Source organism: Neovison vison, chromosome 13 (assembly GCF_020171115.1).
Source record: "Neovison vison isolate M4711 chromosome 13, ASM_NN_V1, whole genome shotgun sequence".
Lineage (NCBI taxonomy): Eukaryota > Metazoa > Chordata > Mammalia > Carnivora > Mustelidae > Neogale > Neogale vison.
Window position 1 is genome coordinate 29,345,612 of NC_058103.1, and position 17,455 is coordinate 29,363,066.

Genomic DNA, 17,455 nt, shown 5'->3' on the forward strand with positions numbered 1-17,455 from the left:
ACCTTGGGAGTGAAAACCAAAGCTTCTTGTTGAAAAGATCAAGTAGGCAAGATGGGCAGAGGGGAGACCTGATCTAGGCGTGGGGTGGGATGGGCTGGCAAGACGTGGGGGAGGATGGGTGCCACAGAGAGAGCCTCAAGTGATGAAAAGCCAACAGTACTTGGAAACTGAGTGGGGAGATGAGGGGTGGTGGGGGAAGAGGAACCAGGAATCTGGATCACGTTGCTGGAATCAGGCAAAGGAGCCAGTGCGTGGAGAAGGATGCAGAGGACATCAAAAATGAGGTTTGTCCTAACAGCTCTACATAACCAGCTCACTGCAATAGAACCACTAAGTACTTAAATATATACACAGAAACATTTAAATGTTTAAATGCTTTTCTTCTTCCTATTGCTAGAAGGAATGACAAATATCAACTGTTTTCCCAATAAACAGAAGGAGCTCGGTCGCTGAAACAGCTTGTCCTGAATCAGAAAGCTAGATGTTACAAATGAGTGTGCACCCTTATTTTCTTTTGTGCCAAAGGCTAACATACTCATTACACAGTCACTGAAAAACACTGGAAGCCTAATTGGTATAGAGCTCTGTTCCACCTTCTATCAGCCACAGTACCAGGAAAACAGCAGCTCTCCTGAAGAGCAGATCCAGAGAATCTTGGGGATATGAGAGAACTTAAGAAACATCCAACTGAGGTCCCCAAAGGAAAGGACATTTGTCATTTTGGCTTCCTCTCACCTCAAATCTCTTCTGAACTTTTTGTACTGGGAGTCGGGGAGTGGTGGGGGGTATGCCCTAGATAGAAGGAAAGCAGCCTCTCCACCTGCCAGTAATGAAGCCTTGAAGGAAGGAAGCAGGAGGGTGTCACGTGACCCAAGCACAGCCAATCAGAAGCTCCTGCCAGAGCTCAGCACGGGGTGGGGGTGGGGGGGAGCCAGGAGGGGTGGGGACTGGAATGTTATTCCCAGTGGCAAGACCTGGAGGCCCAAAGAGCACCAGGGTGGGTGGAGGCCCTTGAGCCAGGCGTGTCCTCCCAAACTGGGCCAGGGACCTTGCCTTCTTAATTTCTGCCCACGCCCATTCTTCAGCCTTCTGTGGATCCTGTGAGCAGTACACATGGATGAATGCCTTTTCTGCTTGAGTGAGCGAGTCGGTTCTGCTACCTACAGCCAAGGCCCTAAAGGTACCCCCAAGCCTATACTTCAGGCTCTTATAATCAGCTCCTGCCTCCTAGCCCCCAAGTAGTTGTACTGTTTTGTCATAGCCATCTGAATGGACTAAGACAGCAAGCCTTTGGATCACACTATGAAGCTAGGGACAGGAACTATCTTTCTTTCTTTTTTTTTTCTTTCTTATTTATTCATTTGTGAGAGAGTGAGAGAGACTGAGCAGAGGGAAGGGTCAGAGGGTGGGGGAGAAGCAGACTCCCCACTGAGCAAGGAGCCCCACACAGGGCTTAATCCCAGGATCAAGGGGTCCATCCCTGGGATCATGACCTGAGCTAAAGGCAAACGCTCAACTGACTGAGCCACCCAGGCGGCCCACCAGGAGTCATTTTAACTGCTTTACAACAACAGCCCCATTGCTCGTCCTAACAACTCTACCAGGAAAAGTAGGCACTGTTACGGTCCTCCATTTATAGACGGGGAAACTGAGCACAGACTACAGTCGGGTCCCCTGCATGACTATGTGGGGTCTCAGTGTATTGGTGGAAGGTCAGGACCTGAATCCGGGCAGTGTGGTTCCAGAGTTGGAGCTCTGAACCACAGCACTCTGCTGCCTCTGCGACTTTAATTACAGACATGCCACTCTCGCTGAACTTATCAGACCCACTTGTGCTGTGTAAAGCAAAGTATAGCTAACTAAAAGGCCCCTAAAAATGCCACATGTTCCTTGAACTATTTTGAAGATTCAGTAATATTTTTTACTGCTAAAGGGGCATAGCCTCTTTGGGATCCTTCAGGCTACAAAGCACTGAGGCCTTTCCAGGTTGCAGAATTTTCGAGAAACCTCACAGACCCCATGAAACCCACCAGCACCACATACGATATCAAAAGCACTAAGGTTGTATCAGTCAGGCACTTACCCTCTACTACCTCATCTTTCACCATTTGGACCTCTTCCCCATAACTAAAACAACCCACAGCCCACAGAAAGTCACCGGTGTGTCATAAACAGAGTCCAGAAATACAAGCCAGCGACTACAAATTAGCCCTTCCCCACCCCCAATTCTGAGGTGTCTGAGCTCCAGCATCACAGCTGACGGCCCTGTCCTCCCAGGCTCTTGGCATCTTATATATAATGATGACTCGCTGGCTCTGAGAAAGTGCCCAGAGAGCTCCAGGTGGTTCTGGAAGCCCAATGCCAAGCATACCACGTGGATATAATAGCACATCCTCCCCTGTGTTCCCGTAAACATCAGAAGTACACAGTCCCTCAGTAGCTCAGGCCAACATACCTCAGAAACAAAAGGAAGCCCTCTCCCCGTGAACACATCTGAGAATAAAAGGCACTTGGGTTGACCCTGGAGGCATTTGCTACCCACAGCCTCACCTCCTGAGGTGGTATGTTTGCTCACCCAGTTCTGACTACCCCTTTTAAACACCCTAATCATCTCTGTACACAGAAAAGGAAAAACTTCCGGTTTTAATATAGTGGAGGAGATTGCAATCAGAATATATGCTTTAAAATGAAATAAAATAGAAACATTCACATTGTTCACATAATGGCTCCAGTCTGAAAGAAGGACTAAGGAAGCAGACTTTTGAAAACATGTGGGTGTAAGGTGGACTGTGGGCAGGTCAGGGGCTGCTTCCATCCCCCAGCCCTGCGTGGCTAGTGGCTGGGAAGGGGACAGCAGTGGCATGGGGCCAGGCAAGAGCAGTCACGTGGTGAAGGTGCTGGCCCTGGGCCCACCGCCCAGGCTTCATCCAAACTCCCTGCTCACCAGCCATAGGCTGTTGCAGGGTAGAGTGAAGGAACACGTGTCAGATGCTTAGAAGAGTGTCTGCCCCAGAGCGAGTGCTATAAACGTTATCACTGTCGATGCTGCTTTTATGAAAAAAAGAAACAGCAGATGCTGAGGGGCTCCGGGTTTGACCGGAGGGAGAATGAAGGAGGAAGAGAGGCGCCCTGGGAATGGTGCGAAGGTGCCGGTGGGTGACAAAGGACAGATGGAAAGGGAGACACGACAGCAAGATTCTGGCCCTTTCGCACTCCCAGTGTCCAGTGGAGAGGCGGCACTGTGGCCTGGGCAGGGGGACATGGGGCAGGTGCCTGGGTCGGGTGCACCAGGCGGCAGGTGACATCCCCGAGCCACCTCCCTTGCAAGGAAGGAAGGGGGCTGTGGCAGTTATGTTATTTCTACCAGGAAAGACAGGCCCATTCGCCGTCATCACACTTCTGCCACCTCACTAAATCCCAGATAACGTTCATGTAATACCACAGATATTTGGTAGGACAATAATTAGACTCTAAATGGCATCCTAATCATTTGAGTGAGGTTGTCAAAATGCCACTTGCGAAAATGTTGTTTCCTTTTGGGAGCAAGAGCTCCTCCCTTCCGGTCTCTTACTTTGGCTTTTCCTAGACCAGCTACCTCTGAGGGGGATCCAGGAATGAGAAGCTCTTCTGGCACAAGGAAGGGATTTAGCAATTACCTTCCTAGTACCCAAATCCCAATGACATGAACTGGGTGCATGGCAGTGACAGCTGGACACTAACCACAAGCAAGGAAAAGCCAAAGCCTATTTTTGGAATTCGAGAGCGAGATTCAACAGCCAACACCCAGGGGGGGAGGGGGCAGGAATAAAACAATCAGATACCCCTCAAATTTAGCCTGCAGCTTATGTCTAAAATCCACCAGTGTTAAAACAGAACAAATAACCCAGCGAACCGCCTTCATTATTCACCTCTATGGGCAGGTTGGCTGTGTCCTGAAAGTTCTAGTCACAGAGATCCTTCCGCAGCTGAGGAAAATTTTCTTTTGTACGTCATATATCCTTAATGAGTTAGTTGATAAATGTAATCCTTTGCAGTTGTGTCAAACTGTGGGTTTTTTTTTTTTAAACTTTAACACAGCACATAGATAATATTTCATGTCTTCACTTGCAGCAGTGAAAAACTACCTAAGCAATTGGGACATTTTGGACTACTATCTTTTTTTTTTTTTTTTTAAAGATTTTATTTATTTATTGGACAGACAGAGATCACAAGTAAGCACAGAAAGAGAGAAGGAAGCAGGTTCTCGTGCTGAGCAGAGAGCCCGATGCGGGGCTCGATCCCAGGACCCTGGGATCATGACCTGAGCTGAAGGCAGAGGCTTTAACCCAATGAACCACCCAGGCGCCCCTTGGACTACCATCTTTAAGAGAGTGTCTGGCCTCATTTTTCCTTTACAGATAGGGAAACTGAGAGGCAGAGGGAAGATAGGATCTGCCCAGGGCCACTGAAATCAGAGCTCTGGTGCTCAGTTCCAAGCCCCTATTTCTAAATTAATTACAAATAAAAGTACACCCGACAGTGGAGTTTGAGAGATCTACTCCACAAGAGTCAGGGTCCAGGAAAAGCTTCTAAAAGTCATGCCTATGGGACTTTCGGCTAGAAAGAAAAGTCTCCACTGCCCAGGTTTTGAGGAAACAGATGATGCCCATCAAATCTTGCTTAATAAGATTTCTCCTCTGAAATGAGAAATAAAATAGAGCAAACCCCCCATCCGTGCCCCCATCCATTTATCTTTTTGCTTTATAACACCAATACTGCTCCAAGCAGAGGTTTCTCAAAGCTTTATTGCTTTGGCAAATGCTGAAATTAAAGGATACCACTGCCTCTGGCCATGGTGGGAGGAGTAGAGAGTGGGCTGTTTTTCAGAGGTCACGGTTTTTATATAGAGTTTGAATGTTGGATGCCATCCTCTGGCACACTCTCTGCTCAACTCTATGAAGCAACTGGATCGAGTTTCCCTAGCGAGTGACGGGTCTCCAGGGTCCTACTCAAACACTGGTCCATCTGCCGCTGTGCTGCTGTTGCTGCTGCTGGTTACTCTTGCAAAATCAATCACTAAATTCAAGAAACGGGTGTTTCGTTCGTCTATCGCCTCCTCCTCCACTGCCTCTCACCTCGGGTCTTCATCTGTTCTCAGTCCTCCTGCCCTGGCTGGGGGCCCTGGGTGTCTGCCCTTCAACGATGAGGTAACAGTAGCCCAGGGGTGTGTCATACACAAAGCAGGTGCTCAGTGAATGCCTGAATGAAGGGATAAACCTGCCTGAGTGAGGATCCATTCCTCCGGATATCCTTTAAGGGGGCCACCCGAACAAGAGAGCACTTGGGAAGAGGACCCACAAAATGCTGAGAATCTGAAGTCAATGCACGTGGCCCGAGAGCCAGATCCGACCCGCTGCTTGTTGTCATAGAGCCCAACAGCTAAGAGTCGTTTCATAGATGAACATTTGCCAGCAGTTTGATGAGAGGAAATACTAACTTTGAGTCCCGATTAAGTGAACTGTTGTCTTCCCAAACCATCCCATTCTTCTCATTAGTGGACCCATATTATAGAAAGTTGTACTCACTATTGTATTTTGAATTTAATCAAGAGAAAAGTCGGTGGAAATTTCTTTCCTCTCTTGTCATACCTACACAGTATCCTTGATTTTGCCTCTTGGTTGTCAAAGCCTAAAATATTTAGTGTCTGGCTCTCTTTATAGAAAAAGTTTGCCAACCCCGAAACTAAAGGAATGGGATACTCTGTGCTCAAGGGAAGAAGACAATAGAACAGTTGCTTTCAATCAGATGGGTTGTGACTGAGGCAGAAGTGGCCTTGCTCTATTGTTCCAAAGAGACAGACTAGATGGAGGTTACAGGAGACAATCTTCAACTCCACCCTTTCTAATAGCCAGAGAGGAATGGAAGGTATGTATTATACACCCAGGGCTGTGCTGGCTATTTTACACCTATTGTCGCAGCATGTCTCCTAACTATCTCTGAAGTGGAAGCCCAGAGTGGCGAACCCTTCCCAAAATCATGAGCTAGGAAATAGGGCCAGGATTGGAACTCAGATGTGCTTTGACTCCCAGGCTGTTTTTTTCCACTATTCAATGAAGGACCCTACTAAGGGTCAAGCATTATCTGCCAAGGTAATTACAGAGGGCCATTTCCTTGAGAAAGCAGACTATCAACACCACTGATAAGAACAGTAATGTGTACTTTGCATATGCTCTCTCCGCAATCCTTACAATAACCCTCAGAGGCAGGTCCTATAATTATCTGAAAATTTCCCCTTGGGGGATAGGTTTAGAGAAGTACAGGAATCTGCCCAAGTTCTTACCCAGCATATAAAGCAGCAGAAATGAGATTCAGATGAAGATCTGGTATTAAAACATGAGATACTGTTAGGAGGGTAACACTATCCAAACGATCCACAGAGTCAACACAATCTCTATGAAAATTCTAACAGTCTTCTCTGCAGGAATGGAAAAGCCAATCTTCAAATTCGTGTGGACTTGGAAGGGGCCCTGAGCAGGGGGAAACAATCTTAAAAAAGAACAAAGATGGAGGATTCACACTTCTTGATTTCAACGTGTAACAAAGCTATAGTAATCAAAACCACATGGTACTGGCATAAGGAGAAACAATAGACCAATGGAATAGAACTAAAATCCCAGAATCCAATCCACACATATACAGTCAATCAATTTTTGACCAGGGTGCCCAGTCCATTGAAAGGAGAAAGAACGGTCTCTCGACAAATGTTGTTAGGACAACTGGATTTCCAAATGCAAGGAATGAAGTTGGCTCCCTATTTAAAATACAGAAATTAACTCAAAATGGATCAACATGCTAAATATAAGAGCAAAAACCATAAAATTCTTACAGGAAAATATAGGAGTAAATCTTCAGGACCTCGGCACCAAAGGCACGAGCAACAAAAGAAAAAAACTGACACAATAGACCACATCAGAATTAAAAGCTTTTATGGATCAAAGGACATTATCAAGAAAATGGAAACACAGCCTACAAAATCAGAGAACTATTTAGAAATCATGACTGTTAAGGGTTTATTATCCACAATAAATGAAGAACTCCCCTAACTCAACAACAGAAAGACAAACAACCCAAATTAAAATGGGTGACCGTTTTGAAGAGATATTCCTCCGAACAAGACACGTAAGTGGCCAAAAAGCACATGAAGAGCTATTCAACATCATTAGTCATTAGGGAAACACAAATCGAACCTACAATGAAACACCATTTCACACCTACTAAGATGGCTGTGACAAAACAAAACAAAACAGAAGTAACGAGTATTGGCTAGGATGTGGAGAACTTGGAACTCTTGTGCCTCGCTGCTGGTAATGTAAAATGGCGCAGCTGCTGTAAAAAATAGTTTGGTAGTTCTTTGAAAAGTTAAGCATAGAATTATCATATGAGCTGGCAGTTCCACTCTTGGATATATACGTAAAAGAACTGAAAACAGAAACTCCAGTGTGTACACCAATGCTCATCACAGCATTATTCACGATACTCAAAAGGTGGAAACACTACACATGTCCACCCACAGATGAATGGATAAACAAAATGTGGCATATACATACACGAGAGTATTATTCGGCCAAAAAAGGAACGAAGTCTGATACATGCTACCAGATGCGTTATCACAACAGAATGGGACCTCAAAAACATGAGGCTAGGTGAAATCAGACATGAGACACAAGAACTGCATGCTTCCATTTACATGATGCGGACTCACAGAGACTGAAAGTAGATGACAGGAGGGAATAGGGAGCTATTGTTGATGCGTAAAGAGTTTCTGTTTGGGGTGATGGAAAATTTGGAAATAGTCATGAAGGCTGCATAATATTGTGAATATAATTAATGCCACTGAATTTTACACCTTTTAGAAAGGTTAAAATGGCATGGTAAAATTCACTAAGGGCCATAAGAAGAGAGCAATGATACTTAAGAAATGCTTCCATAATCGTGGAAAAGTAGGTGCTGGCGGCCATGTCGGTAGCTGGGATGCTTCGGGACAGGCCTGCATGCAGGGTCCTGGTCCCTGCTGGGTGACCCCTGAAGCTGGACCAGAGCTGGGATCTGTACGATGCTCTGTCCCACTTTGGGCCCAGCTCTTCCTCTGTTACTATTTCCCAGCTACATGACCTTTTACCCTTTGGGCCCACCTGGGGAAGACCTACTCATTATATATCCAGGGAAATTTTATCTCAAAAATCAAAGGAAAGGGAATGGGATGAGAAGGTACATTGGCTTTGAAGCACTGGTTTTTTCAGCAGGTTTTTACTGAACACCTACCATGAACTAAACATTCTGCCTTCATCCCTCAGAAGTCTTCATCCCTATTGGTCAGGTCACACCGACACTGCCCAGGGAGCTTGGCGCCCAGGGAGCTTGGCACCCAGGTCAAGGCTAGGCTTCTGCAGTCCAAGTGGGGCTGCACGAAACACCAAACTCTAATAGAAACTAACAAATGGTAGGCCTGTGAACAGACTTAGACGTTCAAGTGTTTTTCACAATACTCCCTGATTAAATAAGTGTTTGGGTTAGGAATGTGTAAATTGTCCCTTTGGTACAAGCACTAAGCCAGACAGTTCTACCCACAGAACTATAATGTTGTTGAGATTTACCATAAACAAATGAATATGAGTTCAACAGGGAAGATAAAAATATCATTTCTGTCTCCCAAGCTGCCATAGCTATGTAGAGGGGACACATACACCCTTCTAGAGGGACCCCATAACATTCTGTCGAAATGGAGCCATTAATAGTCAAATTCAAGAAACAAACCTACTTAGCAGTTTGCGTTCATTCTGAAAAACAGAGGAAGCAAGGCTTGTTGCTTTACTTTTAATAGCATGGGTTGTCATGCCAACTAGTGCTGCTGTTTAAATTGAAGGGGGAAGAAAGAAGTGTTCCTTCCTACACAGACCTTTCAGCGAGGCTCACAATTAGTCTTTTAAAAACACGAAAACTCATTGCACTGGAGATGTGGTAAACATCGTGCTTATATTTAAACCTGTCAGAATAAGGATCTGTAACCTCTGGTTTGTATTTCCTTTGTACTACGGTCCTGGCCCCGCATCTGGCCGCGCAGTGCCCTGAAAAGAAGAAAGGTATTCTGTGGGCACCCACGAGGGTAGCCAAGCTTGGGCTGGGAGAGGAACTGTCCATCTGGAATAAATACAACTGAAGAAACAGACAGAAAGGACAGTTTTCTCGCGAGAGTGGCTCTGCTCCCCTGCAAAGGCACAGTTCCTGAAAGGCTGGGTCTGCACCATGCTGCAGGACAGACCAGAAGTGTCAGTGAAAGCGGGTGAGCAGATGACAAGACAGGCTGGGTACCGCGGCAGAAGCACCCCGTCTTTTCCCCTGTCGGTGTGGGAGTGCTGAGGGGCTCAGCTCAGCCGGCAAGGCGAGCCAGCAGAAGGAGAATGGGCCGTGTCTGATGTGGAGCGTTGGTGGTTGGGGACAAGAGAAGGCAGGAAAGTCTGAGGCAGGGGGAGGAGGTAAGGGGTCTTCTCTCCCAATAGCCTGGTTGTTGTTAAATTCTGTTTATAAAAATTTCCAGCTGGTATAAGAGATCTGTGCAGCGTCGCTGAGGCTGGGAGGACCTGCTCGCGGACCAGCCAAAGGGGGGTATGGCAGGAGCCCGTCAGCGAGGGGCACAAGCAGTCTGTCCCAAGATGTTGGGGGGCTGACAACCTGGCCCCGCACTTTCGGTTCGGTGTCCTGTCCTCCTTCTCTTCCACAAGAGCGAGCTCTTGGCTCCTGGATCCTTAGGCCTTATGCCCTTTACCCCACAGTCTTGAGGATGAGTCTCTCTGCTCAGGGACTTTTTAAATTCCTATCAGCCCTTGATGTACCAGCTGTTCCTACTCTCACGGGCACCCAATCTCCAAACATGGCTGCAACCCACCCAGTCCGTTCACCTGCAAGGAACATGCCTTGGACTGTCCAGTCTTCTCTGATCAGTTGTCTTTTCATGTCTTTCTGTTTGATCTCCTGAACTAGACTAGAAGTTTCTAGAAGCCAAAAGACCTTTTTCTATACACACTGTTACTTCTCCTGTGCCTGGCCACTCCTGGGCATATGGTAGTGGGAACAGCGCAGCAACACACAGCTGTCATTTAATAAACTCCACTTATTATCATGTAGTAGGTGTGGGGCTCTGCTTTGAGTACCTTACATGGTTTAATAAATAGCCTCACAATGATCTGAAGATAGGTTTGGTTATTATCCCCATTTTACAGAAGGAAAAACCAAGGCATAAGGGATTAATGACTTGCCAGGATCACCGAACTGTAATCTGGGAGTGGTAGACCCAGGACCCAAATCCAAGCTTCCAGACACAAAGGCCTGGGCCCAGGACATACGAGGTTGCTGGCCTGGGTCTGGGGTCTAAGGAGACAGAGTTAGGGTGGAATGCCAATGGAAGGGAGAAGAATGGGTGGGAACACCTACAATAATACATATATGACACTCTTCCATTCCTTGAAACTTACATAAATGTACATGCATTTACTCATGAAGAGATACAAGGAAAGACGGTCTCTACAATGTCAATGGGTGGTCAATCTCAGGAGGGCAGGACTCTAAGTGACTTTTATTTCCTTTTCTATACTTGTCTGTGTTGTTTGATGTTTCAAGGAATCTGCAAGTTGCTGCATACTGCAAAAAAGATAATTGAGGAAGTCACTTTCCTGATGGGAGGAAAAGGAATACAAGACAAACGAAGTAAAAAGTGAGGGGGATGGGAAGAGCCATCAAATGTTTCTGCACAGAAGGGTGGCATGACACTCCTGTGTCTTTAGAAAGGTCGCTTTGGCGACAATGTAGGAGGTGAAGAACACATGGACCATATGACCACGATGAATGACAGCAACGGTAATCACTAACACTGGGGTCCCCAAAAGTAGTACAGGAAGTTTAAAATCCAGCTGCCCCCATAGCAGCACGACTCACCAGAGTCAAATGCCCACCACCGGATAACTGCGTGAACAAATTGTGCTAGATTTACACAACGGGATGTTGTTCAACTGCAAGAAGGAATGAAGTTCCGATGTGGGCTACAGCATGGGTGACCTTGGAAACATTACTCTGAGAAAAGCCAGATATCAGATCACTTACTGGATGATTCCAGTTATAGGAAATACCCCAGATGAGTAAATCCATAGTCAGAAAAAAGATTGGTAGTGGACAGGGACTGGGGGAGCAGGATGGAGGGTAACTGCTTACTCAGGAGGGGGTTTCCTTCTAGGACTTGCTAGAAGTGAGGCCGGCATACCAGTGAATGTACTGAATGCCACTGAATTCTACACTTTTAAATGGTTACCTTTATGTTACGGGAATTTACCCCAATTTAGAAACAATACAGTTAGCCTTTTAGCCTAGAGCCGTGAGAAGATGGAAGGGCAGATGAGAAGAAAAGAGAAAGAAGGAAGAAGAAAATCCCAGGAAATGAAGGAAGCAGGATCCTAGGCCTGGGGCCAGGGGAGAGAGGGTCTGTGCTCAGCCAAGGCTGGACCTTCCGAAACTGAACACCCAGATGTTAGGTGCTTTCTCCTAGATAGGGCCTGTTTTAGTTAAAAGAACTGAGACGAGATGGTCATCAAATGTTTGCTGGGGGCGGCTCCAACTGCAAAACTAAGTAGAAAGAGCAAAAAAGGCTGGAGCCATGTATTCAGAGGCCTCACTACTGGAAGCAGACCCTGCCCCCCCAGCGCCAGACACATCAGACGACAGCTACCTGCGGCCTGGCTGCCTCCCGCTGCATCGGGGGGTGGGTAGGGGGTGTTCACGAACAGGGACCGTGCCTCGCACATGGCTGAATCCCGGCCTTAATCACAGCCTCTGGCTTAGTATAGGGGACCCCATATATGTGTATTATGGAAATGAATGTCCTCCATTGTCTCTATCTTATCAACTGATTTATATATTTAATAGATAATACACACATATGGTATAAAATCCTTCCAGGAACATATAGCGGTAAATGTCCCTTTCTCCCACCCTTGTACTCCCTCACCGATGAGGCACCCTCTGGCCCTGTCCTCATTGCTTTAAATGTGACCAGCGCAGTGAAATTCTGAATCGCCAAAGCTCTGGCAACCGGATCGGGCCATCTAGTGACTCAGGCATCAGGTCATTGCCACAAGGTGGAAGCTATGTGTGATACCAAGACAAAAGTCACCGGAGTGAAAACGAGGCCCCAGTATTCGGTGCTGGAAGGAGGCGTGCGGCAGGCTTGCAGAGGAATGCTGCTAAGGTGACAGTCGTCCCCCTACAGCCATTCAAGCATGACGAGAAGCCTGTGGGCAGGAGCCATCCAGCGAGCCAACCACGCCAGCCGCCCCAACCTCCTCACACCTGTTCCTGACGTCGGTGAAGTTCAAGCTGAGGAAAGGCCAGATTGCTACATGATAGGATGAAGGGAGACACGCCAACCACAACCAACCTCGGACCCAGAGAGATGCTTTCTTTAGTGGTTCGTCTGGAGGAAAAAAGTTTACTGGAAAAGGACTCAGCTGGGAGCTGGGTGGCACTGTCCCCAAGGAGGGGCTCCACAGTAGACTCAGCAGACAGGCACTAAGTTGGCTGGGAGGGGAGGGTCCCGGGAAACCGAGGCACATGGAGGGGGGAAGAATCCGGGTAGAGTCCCAGGGGATGAGCCGCATGTGACAGGAGCACTGGGCACACTGCTTTATCTAGCCGGACTGCAAGGGGCTTTTTTTGAAGCCTGAGTAACCACTGCCCTGTACAGTCACCAAACCAAAGACTAAAAAAAGACCCAAGCCATGCAGGCTCATCTGTCCTCCAAGGCTCCTGCCTCGTGTGGCAGCGTCACAACAGCAGGCTAGGGGGGTGAGCCTGGCGCTCATCTGATTCCAGCCAATGTGTTACTATGTTTCAATCTCTGTCCCCAGGCCTCGAGGCTGCTGCGGTGTGTATGAATTTAGAAAGGAAAAGAAAAATAACATGCAAAGTCCACTTGAACAAAATGAGTTGTTTCCCTGTTTCCTTCCTTCCTTCCTCATTCCCTCTCTCTTCCTTCCTTCCTTCCTTCTCCACTAAAGAAAGAATAAGCCGATCGTGGCACTCATTCAGTCCTTGCCCGGGTGGAATCTGGACTTCTGGGCTACTGCGTAGTAACGCATGACCGCAGCCCGAGGTTAACTAGCTTCTTCTGAAAACTGTGTTAACCGTTAAGCTTCCGTCCTCAATGTTCTTCAGAAGCTGAAGGAACAAAATGACAGGACGTTGCACAAGATCTGTAATCAACTCGGGTCTCTTCTGAAAGAGCAAAAGTCTTTAAGTGAAAACTGTTTCTTGACACGAGAGACGACACCCGCTCACCTGACAATCACATGCCTAACGGGGCCATTTCACCGGGAGTTACGCATCTATGTTTTAAACAGAGTAAAACTGGCTTTCTAAGGAAATTAGGATCACAGATGGGAGATTTGGGGTGATGGTAGAAATTACCCTGCAAGAGAAGCCACTTGAGAAATGCTTGCCTTCCCTCACACACAAACTCAGTGGGTTTGGGGGCCACTATTAGGAAGTCGCCACCAGTGAATTCCATGATCCAATCATTTAACCCAATTCCCATTTCACAGAGTTAAGAGCCGGGCCAAGGTCACATGGCTGCCAGGGAGAGAGGGGTCAGGACCTGGTCTCACAGCTCTTCTCAGAGTTGCTTTGGCTAGCACCCCACCCCCCCCCCCCGCCCACAACTGGGAAGTACCAGACTCAAGGGCTCTACCTCCGACAGCATCTCATACTGGCCTCTTCTTCCAAGGGCAATGGTCAGTAGATCATAGACCACCGAGGCACTCTGCAAGCTGATGAGACGGTCACTCTTGTGCTCGGGTGTTCTGCTCAGCACAGCGTCCCGGTTGGCCTGAAAACAACACGGAAGACAAGAGGAGCAGCTGGTGAGTCAGCCCATGCACACAGCTATCATTGTGTAGACAAGCCATCTAGGCCCTCCTGCCCCTCGTGGCTTGCCAAGGGCCTGGAGACAAGGGCAGGAGCAAGTAAGGGGCTTGTCACCTTGGCTTGTTTACTCAGAATGCCCCGAGCCCCACAGCACGCAGTACGAGGTATAAGCCTGGAGATATGGAGCCAGAGGACCCTCGGGACCCACCAGCCGGCGGTTGCAGGGGGCTTTAGGAGCTGATGCCAAGCAGGGTGATGACTCCTGGGCTCAGGCCCAGCAGCCAGCCCTGCTGCAGACACCGCCAGTGCTCTGGGGTGGCAGACTCACACACCGGGGCGGGGGGGCTGTCGTGTCTTGCCTGTCAGTGTAGCTCCTGCTCTGTGCTACACAGTGGAGGGAACATCCCTAGCCCCATACTCCCACCATCACACCGTGCCATTAAGTTCCCTCAGTCCCGTAGGGACGTGTCGTACTTTCCCTCTGTCACGAAAGCAACATTCAGATCCCTCTATGGCACCTTCATTGGAACAGACTACAAAGACTAATGCAATCCTGTTTAGGGAAGCACAGAACAGCTGTAGAAGAGAAAGCAAGAAGCAGACTGAGTTTTGTTTTAAAAGATATTACCAGAGGACTCAGGAGAACACCTTGCCTCTTGCATATGTCCACAGCTTGCTGCAGAAATTCAGCAGGCACATTCGAGCTTATTAATCTCATCTATCTAGAAATCAAATGCTCTTGACAACAACGTGCTTTCATTACTTTTTGAAATTTAATTTCTCTAGGGAGTCTCCAGACATATCACATGTATTAGGGCCACTAAACAACTCTAACCATTTTCCATCCCTCCCTGCGAGGGAGTTCAGAATCAATTAAGTTAGAGTTTGCCTGTCTTTTCTCCCCCTGCTCATTACCAGAAGCTTCCAGAATCATTCTTTCCTAGGAGGAGAGAAAGGGGCCCTCAGTTTTTCCTGTGCAAGTGGTAGGTGAGGCACCAGGGTCCCTGGTCCAGGCAGGGTGACAGCTGACACGCCTACACACCTTCTCCCTCACTAATGAGACGAAATGCCTTCTTGTGAGTGTGAGTCCAAGCCACTCACTTTTAGCCATCTATCCGTACTTACTCACTTTAAAACTCCTTGCTCTAAAATGTCAAAGACAAATAAGAATATATGACAGGCCACTTCCTACCAAGTGAGTCATCTCTTACAGATACAAGCCTGCTTTTGAAGATTTCATTCTAAGGCTTTCTTGTGAGGAGCGACTTTGAGCCAACAAAGGAAGCTCTAAGGGAAACAGGGGCTGCTGTAAGGAGTCTCATTGTATTTACTTGCTATAAATGTTCCATATTAGGACCAAGGCCTGGAAGAGAACAAAACAAAACAAAATACTACTTGAGAGAGATTTTTGAGTTATGCCAAGTACATTTTTAAAAAATTGGTGTCTTTTGATTCGTACCTCAAACAGGTCCACAAATAAGAAATATCCCAGAACACTGTCTCAGAGGCAGTTGTGCAAATGTAGTTCTGATTAAGCCCTTTCTCCTGGGGAAAATGCATTTGATTTGAGGTGAGAAAGCAGTACAATGCTCAACCATATCTTACAGGTGGAGAGACTACGGACAAATGATGTTTCTAAGTTAAAGTCAGAACCAAGGAAGAATACAATTTTCTCAGACAACAAAAAAACCACAGTAATTCTCATTTGGTTCTGAAATTGAGCACGTGCATTTTCTGTCTAAAAAACTGAAAAATAAAGAAGTCAAGAAACATGAAAGAGGCTTCCAAAAGGAACTTAGTTTAGACTTCTACCTACATAATTATGGAACAATTTCCAGGGAGAACATAATCATTTTGGTTGGAAACCCAGACCTTCATATTTACTGATGATGTCATTGGGTTTCACCATCCTCTGAAGAGTTTCCAGAAATTAAATACCACAGAGCCACAACTGATGGTCTCAAAGGGATCTCAATTTTGAGTAGTATTAGTTTCTATCATTTCAATTAAGGAGCAGGAAAGGTGGAGACATCATTCCCAAGACATCCACACTCGGAGCAAGCATTTTAGAGATGTGGCTCTGTTTTCCAAATTCTAAAATGGGAATACATGATCTGACAATAGAACACAATATTTTCGATTAGAATTGTCTAAGAAATAAAAAATGTGTGGTCGCTACTCCTTCATAACTTTCCCAACACAACCAACCAAGTGTGCCCGAAGGAAACTCACTGCCAAGCTGCGAGGAGGCCCCCTCCGAATGAGGGAACATGAGCTAGGGGGCCAACATGAGGGGGTCGCCCCCACCGAAGAACGGATGGCAAAGCACAGTGAGACCGGCTCATTCGAAAAACGGTTACCAAATGCCACCAGGTGCCAGCCTGTTCACATATATGCCTTCCCCAGCCGTGCCAAGGCAAAGTAGAGAATGTAAATGACACCATTCTGAGTTAGCAGCTGACAGTCAAGGAAAGATGAGTCAAGGGGGGCAACCTGTTTCCTTCAGAGGAAGGAAGGCCAATGACGTCAAAGAGGTTCCAAATAAAAAAGCAGTGGTAACTCAAGCAGTCTTGTTCTTGTAAACATCTCTGGGCCATTTTGCAGAACAAGAAAACGCAAGGCTTGAAATTAAGGCAAGAATGCAAGCCTCCCTGACTAATCCCAGCCTCTCCAGATCCCTCCTGCACTCAGCCCATCCGGCATTCTTCTTGGGCTCCATTTCTAAATCCTCTTCAGCTGGGTGTGTTTCATGCCTCCACTGAAACCACCTGCTTGGGGAAGAAGGCAAATACCTCCTCTTGCTTCGGTCACGATTCCTGTTCCTCCTCCTTCTCCTCCTGCCAGCCTGGTGAGGTGGGAGACATGGGAGGAGGCACTCTGATCTAGAAAGAGCAACAGACCACTGCAGGATGCATCTGTTTTTCCTGTTCTGGTCCTCAGGATCCCAACTCATGGTGTGAGGGAATGCGTACGAGGACATCTAGGTCCTTCCCAGTTCCAGGAGCCTCACCGTCCTGTCCAGGTGCTCAGCAAACACCACTTACATGCCAAGGGACTGACTACTATGACAGACTGCCTCCCACAGCTTCAAGCCTGGGCAGTCATGCCTAGCACGACGCAGAGCAGAAACCCAATAAATGGTAAGGAATGAAATTCTAGACGTAAACTTTGATAGCCTGGCCAGACATTAACAAAACATTTCAAGGGAATCCAATGGCCTTGCAAAAACTCCCTCATGACAGCAGAGCCAGGGAACAGGAGTGGGCTCTCACAGCCGGGGACTCCGGAGTGCCTGGGCGCAACAGGCTCCTGCTACAAAACCCAGCCTTTTGCAGCCACCACCCACTGATTTATCCCTAAACTCTCCCTCCCCCAACCCCAGGCAAGTTGAGGTGGCTTGGAAAGGTTACCCTGGGGGGACTTCCTTCTCTTCTCAGGATTCCTTTGGTCTTCTTTCAGCTATAGTTTACCTATCTGCAATCGTGTTTGTGTCCTTATCAGTAATCAGTGG

At 47.3% G+C, this 17,455-nt stretch overlaps 1 protein-coding gene across 2 annotated transcripts in view; it reads right to left on the bottom strand.

The window, feature by feature from the left end:
- The window catches only part of TTC7B (tetratricopeptide repeat domain 7B), a 247,564-nt gene that overhangs the window by 107,151 nt on the left and 122,958 nt on the right, over nt 1-17,455 (bottom strand). For both annotated transcript variants that reach the window (XM_044230241.1, XM_044230240.1), the window contains exon 9: nt 13,769-13,906. In XM_044230241.1, the coding sequence (XP_044086176.1) occupies nt 13,769-13,906 (138 nt within the window). The remainder of the gene's footprint in view (nt 1-13,768; nt 13,907-17,455) is intronic.